General features: G+C 39.9%; 1 protein-coding gene across 14 annotated transcripts in view; it reads right to left on the bottom strand.

Moving 5' to 3' along the window:
• Positions 1–27,103, bottom strand: part of PLEKHA6 (pleckstrin homology domain containing A6) — a 269,710-nt gene that overhangs the window by 74,727 nt on the left and 167,880 nt on the right. For 13 of the 14 annotated variants that reach the window (XM_089514587.1, XM_089514583.1, XM_089514591.1 and 10 more), the window contains exons 2-3: positions 3,115–3,195; positions 2,658–2,772 (exon numbers count right to left, since the gene is read on the bottom strand). In XM_089514587.1, the coding sequence (XP_089370713.1) occupies positions 2,658–2,759 (102 nt within the window). In that variant the 5' untranslated portion in view covers positions 2,760–2,772; positions 3,115–3,195. Of the gene's footprint in view, positions 1–2,657; positions 2,773–3,114; positions 3,196–26,814; positions 26,834–27,103 lie in introns of those variants that run through there. The other variant, XM_089514588.1, reaches the window with a different exon arrangement.

The following is a 27,103-nucleotide window of genomic DNA, read 5'->3' as shown; positions in this document are numbered from 1 at the left end:
AACCGGGGTTACAGACTAAATAACAGCACACAGTGCTTACATAAAAATTCAATTAAAAGCAGCTAAAAACAATAAAATATCCAACATCAGACAATAGCATCAACAAGCAAGACAGGGATCATACACAGACAGGGACATATCATTCGTATCATATCAACACGGTATTCATATCAGGTGAGGTATGCTCGGCTAAAAAGCTCAGTTTTAACCGCTTTTCTAAATGTTTCTAGTGAGGCCGCCGAGCGGATCTCCTCAGGAAGACTATTCCAAAGTCTCGGAGCCGTTGATGAGAATGCTCTTTGCGAAGTAGCAACATATTTAAAGGTTGCTATATAGTGTAGCTGCACCCTAAGTCAAGGTATGTTTAGTTTTTTGCAAAACGTCAGGAAGAAATTCTTCTAGAACATGGCCACATAGCCTGAAAACCCCACAAAAAACTATGAATGTCGGCCATGAAAGCCCTTGACTCAAGGTATGTTGTATATAAAGCCAGCAAAGTAATTTTGGCCCATGAAACAGAAAATTCCACAAGCAATTATTGTCTTCTCTAGAAGTAAAACACAAGAATAACCAATCAAATAACTGATAGTTTACTGCTGTTTCTTGATACTCAAAATCTGCTTTTTGAGGCAGCTGCCTCATTCTGCCTAATGGCAGGATCTGTCCTGGAGCAGAAAACTGAAATCAATTAGACTTGAGTTAATCATTAATAACTGAAGTCCTACTGATTCCAGTGCATCTACTCTCTGTGAATAAGGTTCAGTACAGACCGGCGGTTTGCAGCGGCCTGGGGCCAATTCTATGGTTCTGAGCACACAGCATCTGCATGATCCCAAGCTCTACCACGTAATGGTATGTGCGTTGATGACATCATGCGCACGTCACATCCAAATGAGGCGGCGCACACTTGACGTCACTACGACACCCCAGGGCAGTAATGGCGCCTAGGCAACATCGCGGGAAGGAGCTGCATTTCACAGCTCCTTTTTGGGGAGGATCATTGCCGCGGCTGTGCGGTTGCTGCAGCCATGTGGTTGCTGTGGCAATGATCCAGAGAAGAAATCTTCTAATCTGTACCAGGCCTAAGTCTAGAATGACCAAAAGCACATTACTGAGGGATACTGGGTATTTGACATACACAAACAGTGCATTGTCTTAGAAAAATGAGATGCACTCAAACCAACAGTGGCAATTGTATGGCCTTCCAGATGTTCTTGGACTGCAGTTCCCAGAAGTCCTAGCCAGCAGTCAATACTAAGGAATACAGTGAGTTGAAATTCAGCAACATATGGAGGGCTGCAGAATTCCCATCCCCGATTTAAACTGTTCAGATATGTACCCCTATCCATATCCCTCTATTAGACTATTTCACCACTTATACTGAGAATACACATCAACAGCAAGGTCATTATGGATAAGCATAACTGTACCAATTGTTTTGATATTTACTGTCAGATATTATTATTATTATTATTATTATTATTATTTCTAGCATCATCCTTTATTTTTCTTTACTTCTAGGATCATCCTAACGAACAGGAATGATCCTTTATTTTAAAAAAATAATATAATTTACTATCCACTAAAATATAATACTATTAATTTATCATTAATTAACTTCTGCCCCCAAAGTGCTTCCCATCACCAGAGCCTAATATCTTTATATTATTCTACCCTCCAAAATTGTAACTCTTCTTATGGAGGTAAACTACCTTCCTCTTTTACTAAAACCTTTTGTACAAATATTTTCCATATTTCTTCAAAATCATTCCTCTTCATTATTTCTTTTTTAAAACCTTAATTTCACATGTTAACTTATAATTAATTGCCATTTGCCATATTTCATTATACCAGTCTTGTATTTGCAGATCTCCCTGATCTTTCCATTTTTTTCTATAATTACCTTTGCACCCAGTCCTTCATAGCCTGGGTGCAGTTGATCTTATCATATATAGACAATAATGCTATCTTTGGGCATATTTCTAACTCAATTTCTGTTATCTCTTTTATCTCCTTAAATACTAATTGCCAAAATTTGTTTACAGATCTACAACCCCACCACATATGAATATAAGTACCAATTTCTTGACAACTCCCCAAACATATCCTTGAATAATTCTTAGTTATATAGTTTAACCTTTCTGATGTTAAGTACCATCTCCAATTAATTTGTAATAATTCTCCTTCATCTGTATAAATTTTTAAATGACACTGATTCCAAATTTTCCCCATTCTTGAATATTTATCATGTGTGCTAAGTCATTCTCCCATATTATCTTAATAGATTCTCCTTTCTCCTTATGCTTTGATAACAATTCATATATTTCTCTTGTAATACCTTTCAAAATTTCATTTGCCTCCATATTATATCTTTGCCTAATTATTTGTTCAAATTTAGTATATTCGCTAAATTCTATAATTTTCCTATTCCAATGCTGGGAGATTTATCCTGGGTGGTTTTGGTTTGTGTTTTTTTTTTTTTTTTCTTCTGTATCAGAGAGCATTTCACAATGGCAGTCAGTACTACTGTTAGTGTTTTACAGATGGAGGGACTCAAAACCTTAATATCTTGGGCAACATTTCACTGCAGTGCATAACCACAGGGAGAAAAAGAACCAAGGTTCTCATGAGAAGCCATTCTGCTGTACTAAGCATACCCTGCCATTTGTTCGTTCCTGAGGGGTCTCTGAAACCATAGTATGATTGGACGATTCACTACTGACTGCTGCCGGCCGCTTGCTGCTTGCTTTGTTTGACATGTCCGAGGTAGATCTGGAATTGAGGGGAAAGAGGGGAGAAAGACTTATTACAGAGAGCCCTGAGGACATACCTTTACCTCTTTACTGTAATATTGTCACATGCACAATCACAGGTCCAAAGTCATTGAAAACAATAAAGTGTCTTTCAGCAGCTTCAGTAAGAGATTATTTACAACATACAAATGGCTATACATATGCATCAGAAGTTGCCTTATAGCACATCCATATTTTTCTTTCTTCACATGGATTGCTGAAGGAAACAGAATGTTATTGGTTTTTACAGATGGCACATTTAACCTTTCTATCACATGCTCTTTCATCTATACCCCCAAATGGCAACACGCTAAAGACCTACCTCTGCAAGTCAAACTGGTTGTTCTCTTCTGGGATTTGGCCAGTCACTGGGTTAAGAAAAGTGTTCCGTCTTTCATTATGGCTGGAAAAACACAAAGAGGAATGGGCTCTGCATTAGTTAGGTGCTTGATGGCTAAGAATTCAAAAGACACTTCAGAATTCAAAATCAGTCAAAGAATCGATATTTCAAAATCATCAGTCAGCGTTAGACATGGTTTGATAGCAGCAGGTATAAATATATAAATGTTGGTGCCAATGACATTAGTTATGTCAACCTTCCCCAATTTAGCTCCTTCAACATCTTTTAGAATACAGTGATCATACTGTCAACGATAACTGACATTAAAGTGCATCTGGAGGGAGCCAAGTTGGGGAAACTCAGTTAAATGAATAATAATTTAATCCATATTTCTTTGTATGCACAATCTAACGGCTGGTTATCAGTGAAAGAGGACTGATCTGTCCGTCTGTCCATCCGTTTTAAAAAATGTAATTATTGTTGGTATTTGTAATAACTAATTATTAGTTCCTCCACAAATCCTACTATGCTGTCTTTTTGTGATGTGGAGGTGACCCTTAGTCTCAAATGCTATACCAACACTGTGCAAATTTTGGCAGGTCCTATCAAGCTGGTAGGGCTTCACGTGCAGCCATAATGGTAAACTGCATGCCGGCACCAGCCTAGCTAAGAATGAATCACCAGAAAGATAGCCAAACTGAACTGGCGAAGGATAGCCAAACTGATGAATTGGGGATAAATTGACGACCGAGTAAGAACATAATGAAATGTTATGAGATAGTCACAATATGCATAAACAGAGGCACTCCTTGCACCAATAGAATCATGGATCTTCATGGTAGTTAAGATAATTATTTGTTGCTGAGAGAGTAAACATCACCACGGTATTCATGAAGCCTCAAAGAGACAGATGAAGAATAGAAGAAGAACTATGCTGGGTAAGACCAAAGGTTTATCCAGTCCAACATTTTCATAGAATCATAGAATCATAGAGTTGGAAGAGACTGCACGGGCCATCCAGTCCAACCCCCTGCCATGCAGGAAATCTAAATCAAAGCAACCCCGACAGATGGCCATCCAGCCTCTGCTTGAAGACCTCCAAGGAAGGAGACTCCATTACACTCCGAGGGAGTTTGTTCCACTGTCGAACAGCCCTTACTGTCAGGAAGTTCCTGCTAATCTTGAGGTGGAATCTCTTTTCCTGTAGCTTGCATCCATTGTTCCGGGTCCTGTTCTCTGGAGCAGCAGAAAACAAGCTTGCTCCCTCCTCAATATGACATCCTTTCAAATATTTAAACAGGGCTATCATATCACCTCTTAAATCTTCTTTTCTCCAGGCTAAACATCCCCAGCTCCCTAAGTCGTTCCTCATAAGGCATGGTTTCCAGACCCTCCACCATTTTAGTCACCCTCCTTTGGACTCGCTCCAGTTTCTCAACATCCTTTTTAAATTGTGGTGCCCAGAACTGGACACAATATTCCAAGATTAGGAGGAACTTCCTGACAGTAAGGGCTGTTCGACAGTGGAACACACTCCCTCAGAGTGTGGTGAAGTCTCCTTCCTTGGAGATCTTCAAACAGAGGCTGGATGGCCATCTGTTGGGGATGCTTTGATTGAGAGTTCCTGCATGGCAGGGGGTTGGACTGGATGGCCCTTGTGGTCTCTTCCAACTCTTTTATTCTATGATTCTACTTACATGTGAACAAGCACTTTCTTTTCTCTGCCTTGAATCTCCCACCATTCAGTATTAGTTAATGACCTCAACTGCCAGTTATGCCCTATCAACTTTCTCCATATCATGCCTTTTTAAAAATACACTTTTCCCTTATCCCCTCACCCACATTTTTATTGCACATACAGCTGGCCCTCCATAGTTTATATAAGGGATACCATTTCATTGTATTTAATGAAATGCACTAAGCCATTGTATTTAATGGGACTTGAACATCCATGGATTTTGGTATCCATGGCGGGGGGGGGGGGGGGCTGGAACTAAACCCTAGCGGATACCAAGAGCCCACTGTGATTGCCTTTCAATGAGGAACTTACTCATAATTGCCCACCTTTAACTAGCAGAAGCTCTTCAGCATTTTGGGGAGGCTGAGCTTGTCCCTGGACTTACTGATGTATTATTTTGACTAGTGATGATGGGAGCTGAAATGGAGACCCTGTGCATGTGCACCTGGATGAGCCCTGTACAAACTGGAAAAGTTCTGGGAGGAGCAGGTGTAAAACTGAGTGGATTTTCTCCCCTCTCTCAAAAAACACCAATTGCCACTGGACCTATATAGGAGCCTTCACCCCACAAAAAGAAGGAAAGAAACATTGAAGAAAGCAAGGCTACTGGCTTCACAGTATCATGCAAAGGCTGCAAATTCTCCTTATTGTTTTCTTTGTGGGCCAATAATAATAATAATAATAATAATAATAATAATAATAATAATAATAATAAATTTTATTTATACCCCGCCTTTCCAAAAAATGATCAAGGCGGCTTACAAATGTTAAAAACAGTTACAATAGCATTTACGATACAAAATAGATTACAATATAAAAGTTAAAACATTACTACAAAAATGGGAACAGGAATAAAGAAAAAAATACACATATCAGTGTAAAAACAATCTAATCACATATATTTCGGGGTCAAAGGAAGATAACAAGGGGCAGAGGAAATCAATAAAACTAAAGAGGGAAGGCCAATCTAAATAAGTATGTTTTTAAATTCTTCTTAAAAGAATCCAATGTGGCAGCAGAGCGAAGCTCTAAGGGGAGCTTATTCCAGGAAGACGGGGCAACGATGGTAAAAGCCCTCTGTGAGGTCCTTACAAGATGTGTTCTAGGAACCTCTAACAGGTTTGTCCCGGATGATCTAAGTGTGCGGGGCGGATTATGTGGGGAGAGGCGGTCCTCCAAGTACCCTGGGCCCAAGCCATTTAGGGCTTTATAGGTTAAAACCAACACCTTGTATTGAGCTCGGAAGCGAATAGGCAGCCAATGAAGATCTTTTAAGGTAGGTGTTATATGGTCCGACCTGGAAGTACCAGCGACCAGTCTAGCTGCCATATTCTGTACGATTTGCAGCTTCCGGGTTTGGTACAAGGGTTGCCCCATGTAGAGCGCATTGCAGAAATCCAATCGAGAGGTTACTAAAGCATGTACAACAGTTTCAAGGTCCCTACGGTCCAGGTAAGGACGCAGCTGGCGTATCAGCCGAAGCTGATAGCAAGCACTCCTGACCGTCGCATCCACCTGAGATGTTAGCTGGAGCGACGAGTCAAGGAGCACCCCCAAGCTGCGCACCGAGTCCTTCAAGGGGAGCGTGACCCCGTTCAGGACCGGATGACAGATCTCATCACCCGGAACCGGGGAGCCTATCACCAGTACTTCCATTTTCCCTGGATTCACACTGAGTTTGTTCTCCCTCATCCAGTCCATTACCGACGCCAAGCAGGCATCTAGAGGAGAGATGCCATCCTTAGTTACTGCATCAGTCGGAGACACAGAGAAGACTATTTGGGTGTCATCAGCATACTGATAACACCGCGCCCCATGTCTCCGGATGATCTCTCCCAGCGGTTTCATGTAAATGTTGAATAGCATAGGGGACAAAATCGCTCCCTGAGGGACACCAGATGTAAGGGCCCTCGTATCGGAGTGACAGTCCCCCAGCTCCACCATCTGAGATCTGCCCGAGAGGTAGGACCGGAACCACTGCAGAGCAGTGCCCCCGATACCCAACTCCCCCAGGCGATCCAGAAGGATACCAAGGTCGATGGTATCGAAAGCCGCTGAGATGTCCAAAAGCACTAACAGGGACACGCTTCCCCTGTCCATGCCCAGATGGAGATCATCAACTAAGGCGACCATGGCAGACTCAACTCCATAGCCCGCCCGGAAGCCGGTTTGAAATGGGTCCAGAAAATCAGTATTATCCAAGATCGATTGAAGCTGGAAGGCGACTGCTCTCTCGATCACCTTCACCAAAAAAGGTAGCAGCGAGATGGGCCGATAGTTGTTATGAATCAGGGGGTCTAAGGAGGGTTTCTTAAGCAAGGGTTTAACCACTGCTACTTTCAATTTAGATGGAAACTGACCCTCTCTTAGAGATGTATTAACGATGCGGTGCAACATAGTCAACACCACATCACCCCCCTGAGCTGCTAACCATGAGGGACAGGGATCAAGAGAGCACGTCGTCTTCCTAACACTTCAAAGGATCTTGTCCACTTCATCGGTACTAACAAACTCAAAGTGATCCAGTATAACTGGGGCCACGGACGCTTCGGACGCCTCTCTTACAGGATCTGCATAAATACTGGCGTCGAGATCAGCCCTAATCTGAGAGATTTTATCCGCGAAGAAGTTGTTAAAATCGTCACAGCAGGCTTTAGATGGTACCAAAATAGGGCTCAGGGAGGGAGGGAGCTGGGTTAGCTCCCTCACAACCCTGAACAGCTCTGCTGGACGCGACTCTGCGGACGCAATACGTGCAGCATAGAACGAATTCTTTGCTGCACCTATTGCCACTCCATAAGCCTTCAAGTGAGAGCGAAGGAGTGTCCTGTCGGATAAGCGCTGATGTCTTCGCCAGTTACACTCTAGTCGTTGCACAGCCCGCTTCCTTACCCTGAGGTCTTCCGTATACCAAGGTTGTTTATTGGAAGCAGGCCGGTAATGACGCTTGGGAGCGACACTGTATATAGCCCTGGAAAGATTAGAATCCCAGATGTTAGCCAGGGCATCAACAGAATCGCTGTCAGTGCCAGTCGTATACCCCTCTAGGGCTTCTTGGAACCTTTTGGGTTCCATCAGCCTTTGAGGGTGGACCATCCTAATAGGTCCGCCACTATAACATCACTCAAAACCAGAGGTATATTTACTTGCTCTTCCCCCAAAGTGATATATGCTATCCTATGCCAGCAATGTCCCTCTACGCTCTACATTGAACATACAGGGCAATCTCTACACAAGAGAATTAATGGACAGAAATCTGGCATTAGAAATGACAAAATCCAAAAGTAGTTCCACAGCATTTCAGCCTTCCTGGACACATAGTAAGGAATTTACAAACTGGAGTCTTGAACAGGGAAATTACAAAGGAAGACTCGAAAGAGAAACTACTGAACTGAATTATATTCACCAGTTCTAAACCACTAGCAGAGGTATGAACAAAGACAATAGTTTCATGGCACACTACATAGCAATAGCAATAGCAATAGCATGTACACTTCTATACTGCTGACCAGTTAACTCAGCACTCTCTAAGTAAGCTAATTACCCCAACAAGCTGGCTACTCATTTTACCAACCTACGAAATGATGGAAGGCTGATTCAACTTTGGAGCCCTGCCTGGCATTGAACTCACACAGTCTTGTGGCTGCAGTACCACCATTTGACCAAGGCTCCCTACAGAATGAAGATTTTCGCATGGCATCGTTCCTTTATCATCCCAAAGTGTAGTGGAATCGTCTTAACAGATAGACGATTCCTAAAGGTTTTCACATGAGGCTGTTAGTGTTCTTAAAACGTTGACGTATCAGAATTCAGCAATAAATGATTACAAAACGATTTCAAAACAGTTGAATTGCTGAATTCTGATATATCAATGTTTTAAGAACACTAACAGCCTCAGGTGAAAATCTTTTGGAATCGTCTATCTGTTAAGACGATTCCACTACACTTTGGGATGATAAAGGAATGATATAACGATGCCATGTGAAAATATTCTATATTAATACAAGAGTCCTCACTACTGTACACATAAGAAAATGAATCTTCTCAGACAGAGTTTTAAAATCTGGGAAACTGACTCTTCGTAAGCAGATTTATTGCTTCCCCACATCGACACTAACTGACCACTGTAAATGTCTGAAAGATCTGTCTCACATTATACAGTCTTTTGAAAATTCAGGGCAAGATTCATAATTTGCATGTTTCTGGATCCTATTACATTGCATCCCACTTCCACAACTGTGTAAATATGTTTCATGCCTGAGCATTTATTATCACTAAGTACTGCATACAAAGAAGTGAAATAAAATAAAAAAACTGCAACCAAAAACCAGATGATACCATTGTTTTAAAGTACTACATACAAAGAAGAAAAATAAAAAAACTACAACCCCAAATCAGATGATACAATAGTTTTAAAATATTGTTAAAGCATTATTATTAAATATTAAAACATATTGTTTATTTACTTGTTCTTTATGTTCAAGAATCCTTGGTTTATGTCCAAGAAAGCTAACTCAAACAAACAAACAAACCCCCAAACAGTTAAAGTTGATGCCACATTTTTGCCCCTTTTTCAATCCCCTCCCTTTCTCCTTTTTAGACTGCAAGTGATAAACATGAGTACTTCCTTAAAAAATATCTTACTTCTGCTAGTGTGAATTAAAACTGAGGAAGTGGGGTAGGAGTTGGGGAGAAGGCAAACAAACTTGGTATGTTTTACACTTCTTTCTCCTGTTGCAGGGAGGAAACATTTGGACTTGTGTGATTGTAGATGCCACTGTTAAAGAACCAGTGAATAAACAATATGTTTTAATATTTAATAATAATATTTTATCAATATTTTAAAACTATTGTATCATCTGATTTTTGGTTGTAGTTTTTCATTTTATTTTATCTTGTTGAAAGACACCTTGAGTCCCTTGTTGGGAGAAAGGTGGGACACAAATTAAACAAATAATAAACAAATAAAATATATGCAAGCACATGAATCAGGGGCTTTGCAACACAAGCTTGTGCAGTCCCAATGATTTGGCTTCACCACAGTTGAGGAAGAGAAGAGAAACACAGACAGATTTGTTCCCTTCACAATAAATTACTGTTTACTGCAAAGATAAGAATCATGTGGCTTTCCAGTTGTTGCTGAGGTGCTGCTCCCAACATTCCTCATCACTGACTATAATAGATAATGCTGCTGGGAACTACTGTTCAACAACATCTGGATACATTATCATGCAACCCCTGTTCATTGTGACATTTGAACTGGCCCAGCGTAAGCCAATTCTGTTCAATTACCTTTGCTTCAAACACCTGTTTACAGTTTGTCAGCATTACACAAAGACTTTTAAGATCAATACTTTTCCTTATGATGATGCTGTAAAGTCAGGCAGGACTGTTTTATCCATTTCATATCTGGGCAACCAGCAGAAAATATTAATAGCCTTTGCCAGTGTTAGAAGAAATGCTAGTGCAGAGAGAGGAATACAAAAAGTCCTGTGACATTTGGCCAGTTGGCCTCATGCATTACATAGCAACAGCCTTACACTCAGACACATGCTTGCAAAGTTTGTCACATTCAAACTTTATATATTTTTTTAATTATAAACATTTAGGTATATATATATATATATATAATTTTAATTCTATTGCCACAGGAGAAAGAAGAGAAGTGTGATCAGGAACAAGATATTTAAGTGCATCATTACTGCCTAGTAGGTACACCCATCATTCCATGGATGTTGAGAATGCTCTGCCCTCACAGGGCTAGTTTCTTTCTAAATGTTTGTCCCCTTAGGTTTCATATTCTTACTTTTTCAGCAGCCTCAGTTTGGCTCCATTTCTTACCGCATACACTGCCTGAGTTCCTTATTAGTGGAAAGAGGCTCTTCATTTTTATCTACTGCTCCTCATATTTTCAACTCCTTGCCCAGTAATTAGCTGTGTCATTCAACAAGGCTCTCCCGTTGCCACCTCCAAGTATAAAATACATTTGCATTTTTCCATGGTATGTGTCAGAAATAGAAATTAAATCCTGTCTTTGTTTCAGAAGTAACTATCTAATGCCCATATATAAGGTTATACCTGTTATGGCTCTCAAAATGTGCTTGTACCCCACATACTCCTAGTGATGCCACTGACCTTCGGCATGCCCAGGGCTTTTTGAAAAAGTCATAGGGCCCTTTCACACTACACAGTTATAGTGCTATGATTCTACCTCTACTACCATGTATGTAACTTATGGAGTCCCAGGGTTTGTATTCCAAGGCACTATGAGGCGTTAGGGTTCACTGGCTGAAAATTCTAAGTACCCCTCCCTAATCTGCAAATTCAAGGTTTCCATAGGGTGCGACCATGGCATTTAAAGGGAAATCAGTGCTATAATTGTGTCATGTGAAAGGGTCCCTATTACAACTACAGGATCAAGACTGAGAACTGCTATCAGAAAGATTGGACAGATGGATTTACAACCTTCCAACAGGGTTGCTGAACTCCCAGTGACATCAAAAACAACTTGAAGGTAACATCCATATCATGGGTAACATCCATATCATAGTCTTTCAGAGGAAGCATTAATCCTATTTCTGCTATGTCCCATTTTTAAAAAGTGCCTTAATCTAAACATTTTGCTATCTCTTTGACATCGATGCCTCAAAGTGTCCTAGATTTAGGGTGGCCATGTGTCCTACTTTTTGGACCTTATTTTGAAAATCTGTCAGGGGATAGTTTTCTGTTTTAAGATAACTGCTGTAAAGCATTGTCCAGGGCAAAACGTTTAAAGTTTAAAAATAACAAATCCTAAGAAAGAATATAGCAGGAGCCTTCAAGTTACCCATTAACATTTAGCAGCTGGGCAACAGATTCAGAAGACACACAGATCATCTGGTAATGCCCTAACAAAGATGACAGTGTTTGGGGCTTTTTCAAGTACATATTTCAGTTGCACAAATCCCATCACACTTTTTTTTTTTAACGGCAAATAAGTTCTGCTCCTTGCTTATACCTTGTATCAGTGGTAGTCTTTCTACTGGAATCAGTAGTTCTTAACTGTAGTACACATCAACAATTCATTTATGAGTTTGTACTAGTTCATTAACTGAACAATTTAATCTCAACTCATTAACACCTACACTAGTGTAAGACCCATTCCTATTCACTCACCAAATCTGTACTAGCAAAACAGATATCTCTCCAAAACTGGACTCTGTCTGTTTTCACGAAGATTACCTTATAAACTTTGTACCTAAATGCTTAATGAATACTTAATATGTCTTGTTTGTGTCCCTGCCTCATTTTTCCAACTGCATATTCTGTGTCCAATTGCACACCTTTTATAAAACCCCTGAAATATGAATTGTATTATATTTAAATTACAGCTATTATTTTGAATGTTATTTTTAAATAAAAATGCAAATTTTATGTAAAATTGTATTCTCTTTTGTGACAATGAATTTTGGAATCACATGTAGATGGTCATTCCACCAGGAACTGTACTGCAAAGATTACTTTTGTAGAGAAAATGGTGTACTCCTGGTCCAAAACAATTTTGAAACAGTTTTTAGTAAATACATGCAGAAAAAACATATAACATACTTACATATTTACATGTGATATTCTTTACATACTTACAATCAAGAGGCATTAATTTTCCTGAGACCCTCCCCATTCCCCCTTTAAAAAAACAAAAATAATGGCAAATACTCAGACTGACAAAAAAAGACAACACAAGACTTTCTCACTTCTCTCAAAATGTACCTTCACATACTCCTTCTAAGTACCCTTAATATTTTCCGGTATAAAATATAAATTCTACTTTTTTAATAATATAAACTGAATGACCTGGCTACCATGTATAACTACACAACATTATTAAACTTAATTAATACCACTATTAATTTTCAGTACTTTCATTATTCAACATTATTATCTACAAATAGGATTGTAAAGTACTTGCTTCATCCTCTATATCCCAAATCCATAAATAGATACCTCTCCTGGATACTCCTTCAGAAAATCTATAAAGCATCCCAAGGTTTCTAAGAAACTCTCTATTGATTTTCCTGCAATTAAATTGGTTAATTTTTCCATTTCTGCAATTTCCACTAATTTTCCCAACCCTTCTCAGTAATTTGGCACATTGTTCTCTTTGGCAATATCTCTCATACAGCCTCTGTTATTATATATCTAATTAAATTACCCTGTTTCTTTCTCCTTATATCTTCTTCATTTATCATATTCAACAGACATGCTTCTGTTTTGAAAATCAAATTAAATCCTGGAATCTTTTGTGCCTGTTTACTTATTTTAAACCAAAACATCTTAGCTCCATCACATGTGAAAAAAGAGCCAATTTGTTTTCTATACTTCCAGCACTTATTACTAACCCCTTTGTACATTTTCACAAATTTTCCTGGAGTAATATATCACTTACACATCATTTTGTACAAATCTTCTTTAAGATTGTATGAGCACATAAATTTTGATCCCCTTATCCACATATTTTCCCATTGACTCATATGAATGTTATGACCCAAATTCTGTGCCTAGCTAATCATATATTCTTTAACCCATTCTTCTTCTGTATCAAATCTAAGTACGTATAGGGTTGCCATAAGTCAGGACTTCCAAACCGGGACAAATGTAGGACAACATTTTCAAATGGAGTACACAGTTTTAATAAATGGAGGACACGTGAAAAAAATTGGTGATTTTTAAAAAAATGTTAATATAAATGCATGTTTCTTAGGCATGATCAAAATGGAGGACATTTTGAAATTTGACAGAAGAGGACATGTCCTGGAAAAGGAGGAGGATGTCTGGTCACCTTGTCTCTGGTCCAAAATACACTGCAGAAATAAAACATAGCTGGACTGAAATGCCCAGAGTTCCTCACCAAAGCTGCATCCACACTGAGAAAATAATCCAGTTCGAGAGTGACTTAACTGTCCTGGGTTAGTGCTGGGGAATGGTGGGAATTGTAGTACACTGTGGCCCCAGAGCTATCTCTGACAGGGAGTCCCATAACCCTCCAAACGTAGTTGAACTGCAGTGCCCAGAATGCCTCACGAGGTGCATCCACACCGAGGAAATGTTCCAGTTCGAGACTGCTCAGTGCCAGGGAATCCTGGGAATTGTAGTCTATTGTGGCCTCAGAGCCATCTCTGACAGAGAAGTCTCAATGTCTCTCAAACACTAGCATTCCCAGGATTCCCTACCATTGAGTTAAAGCAGTCTCAAAGTGGGTTATTACTCCTGCAGTGTGTGAGAGAAATAGAAAGGCTAGGGACTGGATTCATTCATTAACTCACAAAAGGAGGATATCTGTGTCCAAAACACACTGCTTTGACTACCAGGGCTAGTGCTATGGAATCCTGGGAATTGTAGTTTATTGTGGCACCAGAGCTCTCTGACAGAGAAGGCCAAATGCCTCACAGACACCAGAATTCCAGAGCATTGAGCCCTGGCAGTCAAAGTTAGAAAAAATACACAGGGGCAAAATAAATATTGAAAATGGCCACGCACCTCTTCCTCCTCCTCCTCTTCCTCCTCCTCATCATCATCCTCACCTCGGTGCCAAAGGAAATGGCCCTCTCCCCCCTGCTGCCTTGGGGACCAAACAGAGGAGAAGCTCCTCTTCCTGAGTCTGGCAACCTCCTGTTGCCAACAAGCCTCGAAGATAATTCCCCAAACGTTTGGCCAAAACTCACCAAATCCCCCCCATATCTCACCAAATATTCAGTCAAAATCCCTGAAAAGTCCCTGTGATGTTAATATGGCAATAAAACGTAGCCTTAATTAAATAAAAATAATTGGAACTTATTTCAACTCTCAAAATTACCATTAAAACCAACCACCAAAATCACACCAAAGGCTCTGAAAAGTACCCATTTTGGTGTGAAAGTCTCCAGATTGGCAACACTACGGGGCGGGGGGGGGGGAGTCAAGGAGGAAACCATGCAGGGCCACCCCCTAGTGGTGAAAAACTGGGAATGTCCCGCTGGCAGGAGGGTTATGGCAACCCTAGGTACGTAGTAACTTGTATATTTACTTATCAAATGGTTGTCGTCTGAACATAGCAAGTTTTCACATGCTGTATTTTTACCTTCATATTGTCAGTTTTTCAAGTCTTCTCTTACCCCTTTCCCCTTAATTGATAATATGACAACTAGTGTAATTTAGTCCCCCTCCCTCTAATTCCTGACTCTTTTTAATTTTGCAAACCCCAGCTTCTTTTTTTCCACCAGTTTATCCACATAAATTAACCATTTTCCCCCTCAGTTCATGTTTACACAAAGCCTCTTGAGGAGAGAGACAGTCAAGAATTTTAGGGCAGTGTCTGCCTTTATATCTATTCCAAATTCGTAGTAGGGAATTTTCTCATTACACAATTTCTAAATTCCACATTAATTTTGATTTTCACATACCATAAATACCCATAAATAAACCCTACTATTAATTCATGACCCTCCAAATGCTGGTCCAAAAAAAATAAGAGATATTTTGTAAGAGACTCTTATCTGTCACAGGGCTCAAAAGTAAAAGATGAGACATTGGGTCCAGGCTATTTGAAGGACTTTATCTCTCTCTTGAGCCCGCTAGAGCTCTAAGATCTTCTGAAAAGACCCTTCTTTCTGTCTTTCTGAGACCAAGGTGGCCCTGTCATTACTCTCCATCCACTAGCAAATCAAATTCTTGTGCCATCAAGCTTTTAGAAACTGACTGGTATGGACTTTCAATGATGTACTGTGCTATTTTGTGATTATACACTGTCATTTAATTAATTCTAATGTGCACTTATTTTTTGCAACAATTTAATTGATTTTTAAATTGATGTTTTTTCATAGTTTTTAATCTGGATTTTTAAATGAAAAATATGGCATAAGTCACTTAGAGTCCCATTATTGGGGGTAAGATGGCATATCAATGAATAAAATGAGGAGGAGAAAAAGGAGGGCTAGAATCCTGTTTCAGCTAATTAGAAATTGCTTCAACTGCCCCGGCTGAATGCTAGGGAATTCTGGGAACTGTAGTTTTATGAGACATTTCTGTCTGAGAGCTCTGGTGCCACAATAAACTATAATCCCTGGCCATTTAAAGCAGTCTCAAAGTGGATTATTTCTGCAGTGTGTTTTGGACCTGTGTTAAGTATATTTAACTTAGGGATAGAGCAGATTGGTGGCTTGGAGTGGCCTCTGGCCACTCCAGCCTCGACCAGCCAGTGACTGAGGCAACCAGACAGCCAACTCTGAAAGTGGACTGCCACTTTCCCAGATGAGCCACCAGCAAAGAGAGGCTTTTCACCACTTCTTTTCCCGGCAGCTTCTAGCCACCTTAGGTAGACTCAGAGCGGCTTCCAGCTGCATTGGGGGCATGCGTCATCTTCATGCCATGCCCTCGAAGCAGTCAGAAGCCACACCTTTTAGCTCACTGTGACTTAACTAGTTAAGTAAACTTAACTAAGTAACTTTTCCTGGTCCACCCCTCCCCCCCGCCTCCCCAAATTGACAGAAACATCATTACTAAGTAGCAATCATGAGCATTTAACAGTTATCTAGCTATACTCATTTGTAACTGGTTTGCATTTACAATTGCTACTTAGTCACAATTTTGACCAATGTTTTAATAGTATGACATTTAATTTTCATTTTAATGTATATAATTAATTATGTTTTATTAGAACTTTTAAAAAATATGTTTAAAGCTGCTTTGTATCCCAACCTTGAGAGGACGGTGGGATATAAATCAAATAATAACTCTTATTTCTGAACAGTCACTCAAATTAACAGAGCTGATCCAAGATATTTTGGTGAATGAGGCAAAGGCAGAGGTGTGTCTCCAACAATTTCAGATACAAAATGTGATCAGATGGGCACTTGGAACTTACTTCGGTGCTGACAATGGAACTACATCTTCTATCATGCTCGCTGGTTTAGGGGTGGAATACAGGTCATATAGTGTATGCAGCCATGCCCTTTAGGAAAGAGAATTCTGTAAGGAGGAGGGCTATCACTGATATCACCCACCATTTGTCACATAGGACAATTTCCTTACTCGAAATATCATAAAGGCACTAGATCATGCCCTATTTTGGAAACTAAGCAGGGTCATCTCTGGTTAGTACTTGGATGGGAGACTGCAAAGGAATACCAGGTGCTGTAGACTACATTTCAGAGGAAGGAACTGGCAAAAAAACCTCTGAGTATTCCTTGCCTAAGAAAACTATATGAAACTGATGGAGTTTCCATAAGTCGACAGGTGACCTGAAGGCACATACACTTTCCCCACACACCCACAGAGCCCAATAAATGAAAGAACCTCAGTGACTGCATTAAATTAGCACACAAGAGAAAAATGTTTAGTACATCTCTGTCCCTTATGAAGTGGAAGGGAAGTGTTTTGTTTTGTTTTTAAATGGGGAGATATTCAAAATGAGAGAGAGAACAGCATAGAGTTTAAAGGGTTATAGTTCATAACATTATTATTTCAGTCCACTTCTTCATTCCAAATAATGTGTAGAATGGCTCCAGCTTAAACAACAGAGTTTACCCTATAAGACTTTAGTTCTTTTTGTAGGTGATGCAGCAGCACACTGACTAAAACAAAAATATTAAATTACAGAAGCCGAAATAAATCAAGGCAGCAGTGCTTTGCGATGTACTTTTCCAGACACAGATTTTAATTAGAACAAATTTTGTTATCTCAGCCTGCTGGGTTTTATTACTTTACTGTGGCTACTTAAGAAAAGCAGGCTTTCATTTGCCCTCCACCAGCACAGAGGAGGAAAATAAAGGAGATGTAGCTTTTTTTTTAGTTTTTTCAGTAAGAGCAGTTGTCTATTTCTCTCTCTCTCTCACTCTCTCTCTCTCTCTCTCTCTCTCTCTCTCTCTCCAGGAGTCATGAACCTGTGTGGCCTGTAAAAGTACAAATCAACAGTTTGCTCATTACAGTAAATATGAGAAAATCTATATAATTTTTGTCTTGCATAAGTTATACTTCTCATTTACTTCATCCCTTCTCTCAGTATTTACACTGAGCTATGAAATGGACCTACAACCTCTTAGTGAAAAAAGTGCAATCCAAGTATAGATAACAAACATCCGGGAGAAAGACTTCTGCAAAGCAAATAGATAAACAGGGTGTCAAACAAACAAAAAACCTTCAATGCTCCAGGATCTAAAACAAAACCTCTTGAATCTCTAGGTTTCTCTACGATCTAAAACAAAAGATAATGTGTACTCTCAGAACATCTGCATTTATGAAAACTTGCACAACTCTCTTTGGAAATCATATTCAAAGGTATCACTGTGCCAGTACCAAAGGAATCTTGTAGCCCTTTTAAAACTCACTAGTTGAAAGAAAGAAGTTTGTAGCATAAGCTTTCTTAGATTTAATCTACTTCACCAGATGCATTTTGAAAATAATTCTTTCAAAAGGAGAGATCTGCAAACAAGTATGGAATATTTTTACATAGATAAATAAAATAACAATATAACCACAAGTTAGGGTATATTTTAGTCTATTCACAAAACCATAGTGGCAAACCATAAATGTGCATTGAGATGGGTACTCAAAATACTTTCCAAAATCAGATGAGATAAGCTGTGTTCAATGAAGGGTTGGATGGTGGTGCATTTAAAGGCCTAAATCTTAGTCTTGACTACACTAGACCAGCTGTATCAGTGGGATTTATCTACATGTTGATTCAACATTCAAAAAACGGTTAGTCTAGTTGGAACTAACCAAGAGAATGTCGGTCAAAGTATGTACTCACAACATTCACATGCAGAGAATGTTATAGCAAACTTGTACAGGTTAAGTCTCCCTTATCTGAAATGTTTGGAATCAGAAGTGTTTCAGATTTTGGATTTTATTTTTTCAGATTATGGAATATTTGCATATACATAATAAGATATATTGGAGCTAGTACTCAAGTCTAAACATGACATTTGTTTATGTTTTAACTGATAGCTCTTGGCATGGTCCAGAATTTCAGTGTTTTCAAACAGCATTTTGTGCCCAGGATGGTTTGTGATGTGTTCAGCCAGAAAAATCAGCAGTAGCAGAACACATTACAAACCATCCTGGGCACTAAATGCTGTTTGAAAACACTGAAATTCTGGACCATGCCAACGACTATCAAGTCAGAATGCACAGGGAAGCCATTGAAATCCACAAACACTTGGACAACTTCAACAGGAAAGAAGAAACCCTCAAAGTAAATAAAGTTTGGCTACCAGTCCTGAAGGACACCAAAACCAGGACTCAGCAAATGCAAATGAGACACCACTCAGGGTCAGAGGCTTTCCCAGCAAACAATGATCACCAATTAGCAGACACCAATCCTTTTTGCATATCCTCCTACCCTGAGGAGTCCATCAACAACAAAACAATACACAGATTAACATGGGAATCACTCCTCCTCACCCAGGGTCACACAGTAAATATATACCCACTCTCTTCCAGGTTAGCATTGTCTGAAGATGTCAACCACAGATGCTGCTGAAATGTCAGGAATAAACTCTTATAGACACGGCCACATAGCCCGAAAAACCCACAAAAACTAATTTGGACTAACGTTCCTTCCCAAATTCAAATCTGGTTATGAGGCTCTAACCCTCACATACCCATCCAATGAGACCTATGAGGTGGTGGTGATGGCAGTGTGAGAAACAGAAAATGAGTTAGAAACTGAAGAGAGTTAGTAAACAGAAGCAAAAGATAAACAGAAAATAAGACTTAGTAAAATGATCTACTTCTCCAGATTGGACTGACATATGTTTTCTAGCTCTTGGAGATGATGCCAATTCCACCTCCCCCGGCATGCTGGAGGTCTTATGCCACTGGCAGCTGATGGCTCCCATACCAGTAGGGTGTTGAATCTGCTCTCATCTTTAGCCTAAATTTTAAAGTAGCTATCAAAGGTGCTGAATGTATTTGGTAATAGCAATAGGAAGTAAATTTCTATACTGCTTACCGATGTTCTAAACCAGGGGTAGGCAACCTTTTTGAGCCGGGGGCTGGGTTGCTGTCCCTCAGACAACTGGGGGGCCGAAGCCAAAAAATAAATAATTAAATATTTTTTTTTAAAAAAAATAAATATATAAATAAACCAGGACAAATGTAGGACAAAATTTTCAAATGGAAGACACGTTTAAAAAAAAAATGGAGGACACGTGAAAAAAATTGCTGATTTTTTAAAAAATGTTAATATAAATGCATGTTTCTGAGGCTTCTATAGACAATTGCCCCCCAAAGGCCCCGGCGGCAATCGGTGGCAGGACCGGGCTGGGGCCGGTCCCAAGGCCTTGCCGGGCCGCATCCGGCCCGTGGGCCGCAGGTTGCCTACCCCTGTTCTAAACGGTTTACAAAGTGTAAGCTAATTGCTCCAAACAAGCTGGGTATGCATTTTAGTGACTGTAGTACAGACATTTAACCACTGAGCCACCAGGGCTCCTTGAGAATTTTGAGAATATAGTTCAGCACTTTGGATAGTTCCATTATAGAATCCATTGCCCTGCTGATATGGAAACTATCAGCTGCCACTGGTTGTTGAAGAACTTGGCAAGTTTCCTTTTACTTTTCCAGAAGCCTCCTACTGGGATACAGGCAATCATTTCAAAGGGCAATGCCTCATCATTGTTCTATTAAATTTCTCATCCTCATGCTCTGCAGACTTTATTATGTATTGTAGACCTCAAAGCAGAAACTGATGCTTTGTTTTAATTTCACTTCCAAATTTGGTCTTTACATGTTCTTGATAATTTTTTTCTTTAAAAGAAAAATCATCTTGCTATTAAACATTCATGGCATGGCAGGGTTATCCTTAGTACACATAGCCCTTTCCCCAAATCCAGCTGTGGTTACACATCTAAATCCAAGGTCAACACAATATTGAATGTTAATGGTGATCTCAGCCAAACCTCCAAATCACTTGCTGCCTATGAGCATGTTTTGTTTCATATAAATTCCTGGTGTTGTTATGAAGAGGGTTAAGCTTTCATTAAAGCCTTAAGACCACTGCTATTTCTGTATCACTTGTTTATTGTTGGATATATACGGAGTAATTATAAGACTTTAAGCATTATCAGTGCTTCCCAAACAAGCAACTCATTCTCTGCACATGTATCCCCCGCAACTCCTTTACCTAAGCCCAAAATTGTATTATAGCATGAAAGTGCAGTGAAGCATTCAGTACGTACATGAGGAAAAAGAACAATGCCTTTAAGAAGATACTGTGAACTTCAAGGAGTCTTGGTCTGAGCCCATGGGCAATTGGCTGGAGCAGATTAAAAGAACCTACTGATCAACTAGCTGAAAATGGCTCAACCCATCTAGAAGTGAATAAGAGCATCTAATGAAAGAATGACGGCAAAGACCACAAATAATATTATATAACATTAGTCTGAGAGGTATGGAATGATGTATGTGGCACCATATCTTTCTCCAAAGCTAAAGATTCACCTAATGGAAGGAACAAGAGAGGGTTCACATGGAATCCAGAGCAGGACCAAGACATTTTACTGCCTGTGGCAATGTCCTCCAATATATATGTGGGCAGCAGGCCAGACTATGAGAGGCAAAGGCAAGGCAGGCTGTGAATGACACACACAAACCTGTCCTCTAATACCACTCTCCACCTCACAGCATGAGGCAACCACCTCACTCTGCCTAATGGTAGAAACTACAAACAGGGGTAGAAGCAGAGCCTTGAAAAAACACACACGCACGCACGCACACACACACAGAGGTTTCCATATGACATGATTGTCAAGTCGTGTCTGACTGTAGGAGGCAGTGCTAATCTCCATTACTAAACCAAGAGAGCTACAACTGTCAAAGACAACTTCCATGGTCACGAGGCCAGCATGATTACATGGAACACTGTTACCTTCCCACTGAAATGGTACCTATTTATTTACTTTCACTTTTACATGCTTTCAAATTGCTAGATTGGCAGAAGTTGGGACTAGTGATAGGAGCTCATTCCATCACATGGTGCTTGGGTCTCAAACTGCTGATCTGCTGATCTTATGTTTATCAGAGTCAGCATCTTAACACAGAGAGACTATAGCTTCCAGAATCTCCCTACCAGTAACTGTAACAATTATATACAACTACAGCAAAAACTATGACAACTATAACACTATAGCAACAGAAACCAGGAAGCACAGTTTATGACTGTAGATGGAAGTGAGATTAAAAGAGACATTTTCTGCTCCCTCCTGCTTTTCTGCCCCTTTCAATCCCACCATCACTCCTAAAGCAAAAGTGCCCTGCCTTTGCCCTATTAGTCCTAGGGATAGTGACCAGTATAGTATGCAAGGAGAGTTAAAGAGCTTGGAAAACTTGGGTGTTTGGACTATAGCTTTAAATATCCTAGAAGGGAGGATCTCAGAGCTATTGTCCAAAAAAGTAACTATTCCAAGCTTCAGGATGAACTAAACTTTTAAGTAATTGAATTATTCTTAAGAGGTGGAGCCAAGCATGCATTTCACTGCAGCATTATTTCAGCCTTCAGTTGTCCTCTGACAAGTGATTGAACATCACTAGGCACTTGCCTACTGACCTCAGACTTGTCTGCCCAAATACAGGGTCCTGTCCAGGGTCCTGATGACTTTCTTGAAAACCCAATTTAGTCTCTGTACTACTGCAGCTTGCCTGCTGATCCTTGAACCCACTTATTGTTGAGTAGTTTGAAGCATCTTTCTGGCCTCAGCCTTGAACAGCAGAAAAGCTTTTAAAAAGCATACAGCTCTGGCCTACACACTGACTCTATATACCTAGTGTTTCTGTATTGTCCTTGCTCTGTCCTGAAATATAATGCAGTACCACTGCACAATCACACTGCCATGAAAAACTAATTTATTAAAAGAATTAGATGGTGAAATATTGGCACTGTCCAATATTGTACTCATGTTCTATGCCTGAAATTTAGTTTTGGATTATCTTGCTATCTATTTGTGGTGACCTGAAGTATAATTAAGGATAAAGACAGAGAACTGACTTGTAATTTTATAATGTACACAGAATGTAACTTTTTTTTCTATTTGTATAATGTCCTTGTTGTTGTTTGTTTTCTTTTTTGTATGTACATCTTTGTCATTATTATTTTTCTCTTTTTTCTTTTCTCGCTATGTATGTATATAAGAAAATCTTAATAAAAATTATTTTTTAAAAAAGAATGTAATCCTGCATCATTTAAGGTTACCCCATTGTTGACTCTGCCAATTGTGGCTTAACCATAGTAGCTTGCAAATGAAAATTAAAGTGTCCCAGAGTTGGTAAATATCAGCTCTCCTCAAATAAAGACACCTTTGGATGAAATATTCATAGCAAAGAAAGAAAATGGCAAAGTTTCCTGGTGGTAAATTTACTGTCAGAAAGCAGTGAGATGATTAGCCATAGTCTTTGGCTCACAACTACTGTATTTCCCCCCACCCCACCCTTCTTTTTAGTCATGCTAGGAGTAAGGGAAGAAAGGAGAGGAGATATGCATAATATAAATCCTAGATGAGCTTAAAGGTATTTGTGCTCTTGACTAGCAAGAAAGGATGGAGAGTAACCCCAAGAAGCTTCAAGATCTCAGAAAGTTGACTCCAGTGATCTGGAGCCTGCATGTATCATTGTTTCTCTCTCCCTCTCTCTCTCCCTCTGTGTGTGTGTGTGTGATTGTTATTTTCAGCTTTGCACAATACCAACTGGTTAGAGGAGAGAAGTCCCTCTTTTAGTAATGCCAGTTTCCCCCTCTTTAGAGTGTTTTTCATACAGAAAAAGCTGCCATTGGGATGTTAATTTATATATATACAGGTAATTTTCTAATTTTATACATGTCTTTGTGGATGGAGGTCTGTCTGGGAACAACTACCCTTGGCGAAATTATCCTGCAGGACCTTCCATGAATCCTCCTGTAGGTTTTGGTGGATGATATTGCTGTTGTGTATCAAGCTATAGGTCCAAAGTTGGGTGCCTCTCTGCTGACAATACCCCTCACTCTCTACCAGACACTAAAAGATCATTGTTGGATGGGGGTTCAGAAAAAAGGCAAGTCCTCCAAGAAGGGAGGGGGAAACAGGACAATAGTTCTACTGGGTGGATCTCTATACTGTACCTCCCAGTTTAGGATAACAGCCATGGTCCATGCTGCATGGTCCATTTTAAACCAGGGACATTTCCACAGGAGGCTTTTATCATGCAATTGCCTGACCCACGGCTTTTATTGTGGAGCAGGGGATGCTGTAAAATTATCTTCCACTTTCAGCCATCCTGTGTTTTCATATTGCTTCTGTCTTACTGCAGAATATCTGTTAAGGAGGAAAAGAGGGAATGGCTGCACAATGTCATCTGCTTGGAATCATTCCTCTGGAATCATCCCAGACAAGAAGAACCTTGCTGAGCCTCTACTGAGGTGACATTCTCCATTTCCTCTGAGGAAATGTGGATTCTGACTTATTCCATTCTTGAAGAACAAATAATTTCAAAATAGTTCTCTCTGCTGGGTGAGACTATGAGGGGGCTCTATGCATGTTTTTCAACTGTTTCTTCCCCAAATTTGATGTTTTTCCAAATTTTCGTTTGTTCGAAAGTGATATTTGCACAAACACTGAGTTTTGTCTGTAAAAATCTTGGTTTTGTGCCAAAGAAAAATGTTTTGTGCAAAAAAATCATGATTTTTGGACAAACTCGGGGTTTTTTATTTAAAAAAAGGTTAGAAGTGTGAAAGATTTTACAGCCTTTTGCCATTTTCTTGAAAGGCTATCTTGAGACTCCCTTCATGTCAAGGATGAAAAAATTTATGAATATTCTTTGCATCCCTATCAGTAACTGAGGACCAGCAAAAACATAGCAGCTTTAATAAACTGTTTTGAAGCTTTCTGTTTCCCTTTTTAATTTTCCTAAATATAGGCCTGCATATTTTCTACAGTCTACAGGTATCCTCAGTTATGTGGCTCAATCACAGTTATGTGGACCAGTTATGTAGACTAGACCTTTCAAGATGCCATGCCTACTAAGGATAGCCATGGCTATGCTGAAATGATGTCAATACACAAGTAGTAAGCACTGCAAATGTGTGTTGCCAGAACACCCACATTTTGAATATGGTAAACTTAATCTGGCACAGTTACTTTTTGAACTATAAGTGCCAGAAATCCACAGCCAGGAAAACAACCAGTCCAAAAGCATAACTGTTCTGAGTTGTGATGGTAAATGACCAAGGACTAGTGCCAAATGTTGTAGAGTTTCACCTGAAAGTCTGAAATAGCATCAGCTGAATTCATTTTATTCTTATTTTTAAACAGCTGGTGTATAATCCCATTTCATTCCAGCTCAGGTAAGAATATGACATTAGTTCACATCCCAAATGAAATAAAGTTCAACTGTGTGCCCAGGACTGAGTTTATTCTACTTTGAGGCTAGAGTCCTACACAAACTTAACTGAGAATACGTTCCACTAAATTCACTATGGGCGAGCATACTAGTGGCAACTGGTGACTTGTCAGTGGGGTGATAAATCCATGTCAGTGGGGTGATGACTTCATTCTGAGTTTTAATCCAAATTTTTAAGGAGCTAGGCAGGTTGCTGAACCGATTTAGGAAAAGGCTTCAGCACCTTGGATAACTCCTTTAAAGTCTGGCTCCAGAATGGGCATGGAAGTCACCAGCGGCCATTGGACTTTCAGCTGAATAAACATGTACAGGATTGTTCCGTACATGTATTTAAATAGAAGGAAGAAAAACAGACTTTTAAAAGTGCAATAAGAAAAAGGACAGAAATATTTCTGCTACTGTGATTTTAAAAAATAGAATGGCAAGGAGACATAAAACAGTCCAGTGATCAGTTCCTAACTATAGAGTCAAGCCAGGCCAGTGGGGATAAGTTCTATGGAAATACAGGAATAAACTTTTTATTATAGCAGCACTAGTGCAGCTTATACATAGATCAAAGAGAAAATTGATTTGTACCTGTGAGTAATGTGTTCCATAGTTACGCTAGATCTTAAGCTCTTGTTAAAATCCAGTCTTTATACTCACAAATACAACAGTTTGAGAGCCTGCAACTACTCACATGCTTAATTTGCTCTCCTTCTTTCTAGTAGCCTATTTCTCTGCCTGTTTCTCTCCCAATATCAAAATGTTCAAATATAAGGTCCTTGGGGCCAGGACCCATTTTTCTTTTATCAGACTATGAAGACCTGGCTGTGTATAACTATTACTGTGAGTTAGGATTTTTGTATACATAGCCACTTTGTGGTTTCCTTACTGTGTAAATGTGGTGCTGTCTTATTATTCTGGCATAACAAGGAAGGCACAGTAAATTCAAGATGTATTCTGTTACTAAGCTGGAACATGGTGAGGAAAGACTTAATCTGAGTGCACTTTACAAAGCCTTTGGGAAATTAACTTCTCTGGAGCTGCTTCTGATGCCACTAGGAGTGTTAAATCATGGGCAAGTATTGCCTGTGGGACTCTTCCTAACCACTGAACTACTTTGTTTTCTGCCTTGGTTCAGAAGAAGGAGCCTTGAATCCATTCAGCCAGAGGCAGGTTTGCCTTTATGCTCAGGCTCCTTACTGCTCCTTCCAGCATCCTTTGTATTTGTGTGTGGCATCTGCAGTTCCTGCTGGCATGTTTCCAATCACCTTCTTCTCCCCACTATTCCAGCTTTCAGGGTTCAGCCCTAGCACAAGAAAGCCAACTTTTCCCCAGAACCGCCTTAAATGATTTCCTCCCAGCAGCTGCCTCGCCTCGTCCCATTACACAAACTCCCGAGTTAAGCATCTGCTACCCTGAGCACTGCAATGCAGCAGTCACCGACCAAAATGAAATTCCCTAAGCTATTATAAAGAAACACAGAAGCCTTTCCCCTTTCCCAGTATCCAAAGTGGGAAGCACAAGGCCATATGACCCACTGTTTCCCTCTATGGCTCTGAAGCATCACTGACAAAGCCTACCTGACCCGACGGTCTGCACGAAACTTTAGCATGGTGGCAGGTCTCAGCTGCAATCTTCGCTCCCACAGCCAAGTCCCTGGAAAGGTATGTGTGGGGAAAGGTAAGTCCTCTTGGCCTGTACCTCTATGGCATTAGGGAATATGCCATAGTGGAAGGCATTGCCGTGGCAAAGACAGGGATGTAACGGTCTTATGCGCTTCTCGCATCTTCAACTTCTCTGTTCCCCTTGAGTTCAGGGAAGATAGCAGCTGATCTTTCTGCCTTTCTGTTCTGATTTCTGGGCAGGAAA

The sequence above is a fragment of the Sceloporus occidentalis genome, unplaced genomic scaffold, assembly GCF_023333645.1.
Source record: "Sceloporus occidentalis isolate IW3139 unplaced genomic scaffold, rSceOcc1.0.p SCAF_3, whole genome shotgun sequence".
NCBI classification, from domain to species: Eukaryota; Metazoa; Chordata; class Lepidosauria; order Squamata; family Phrynosomatidae; genus Sceloporus; species Sceloporus occidentalis.
The sequence above is the reverse complement of the archived record's forward strand: the minus strand, read 5'-3'. Positions and strand labels throughout refer to the sequence as shown.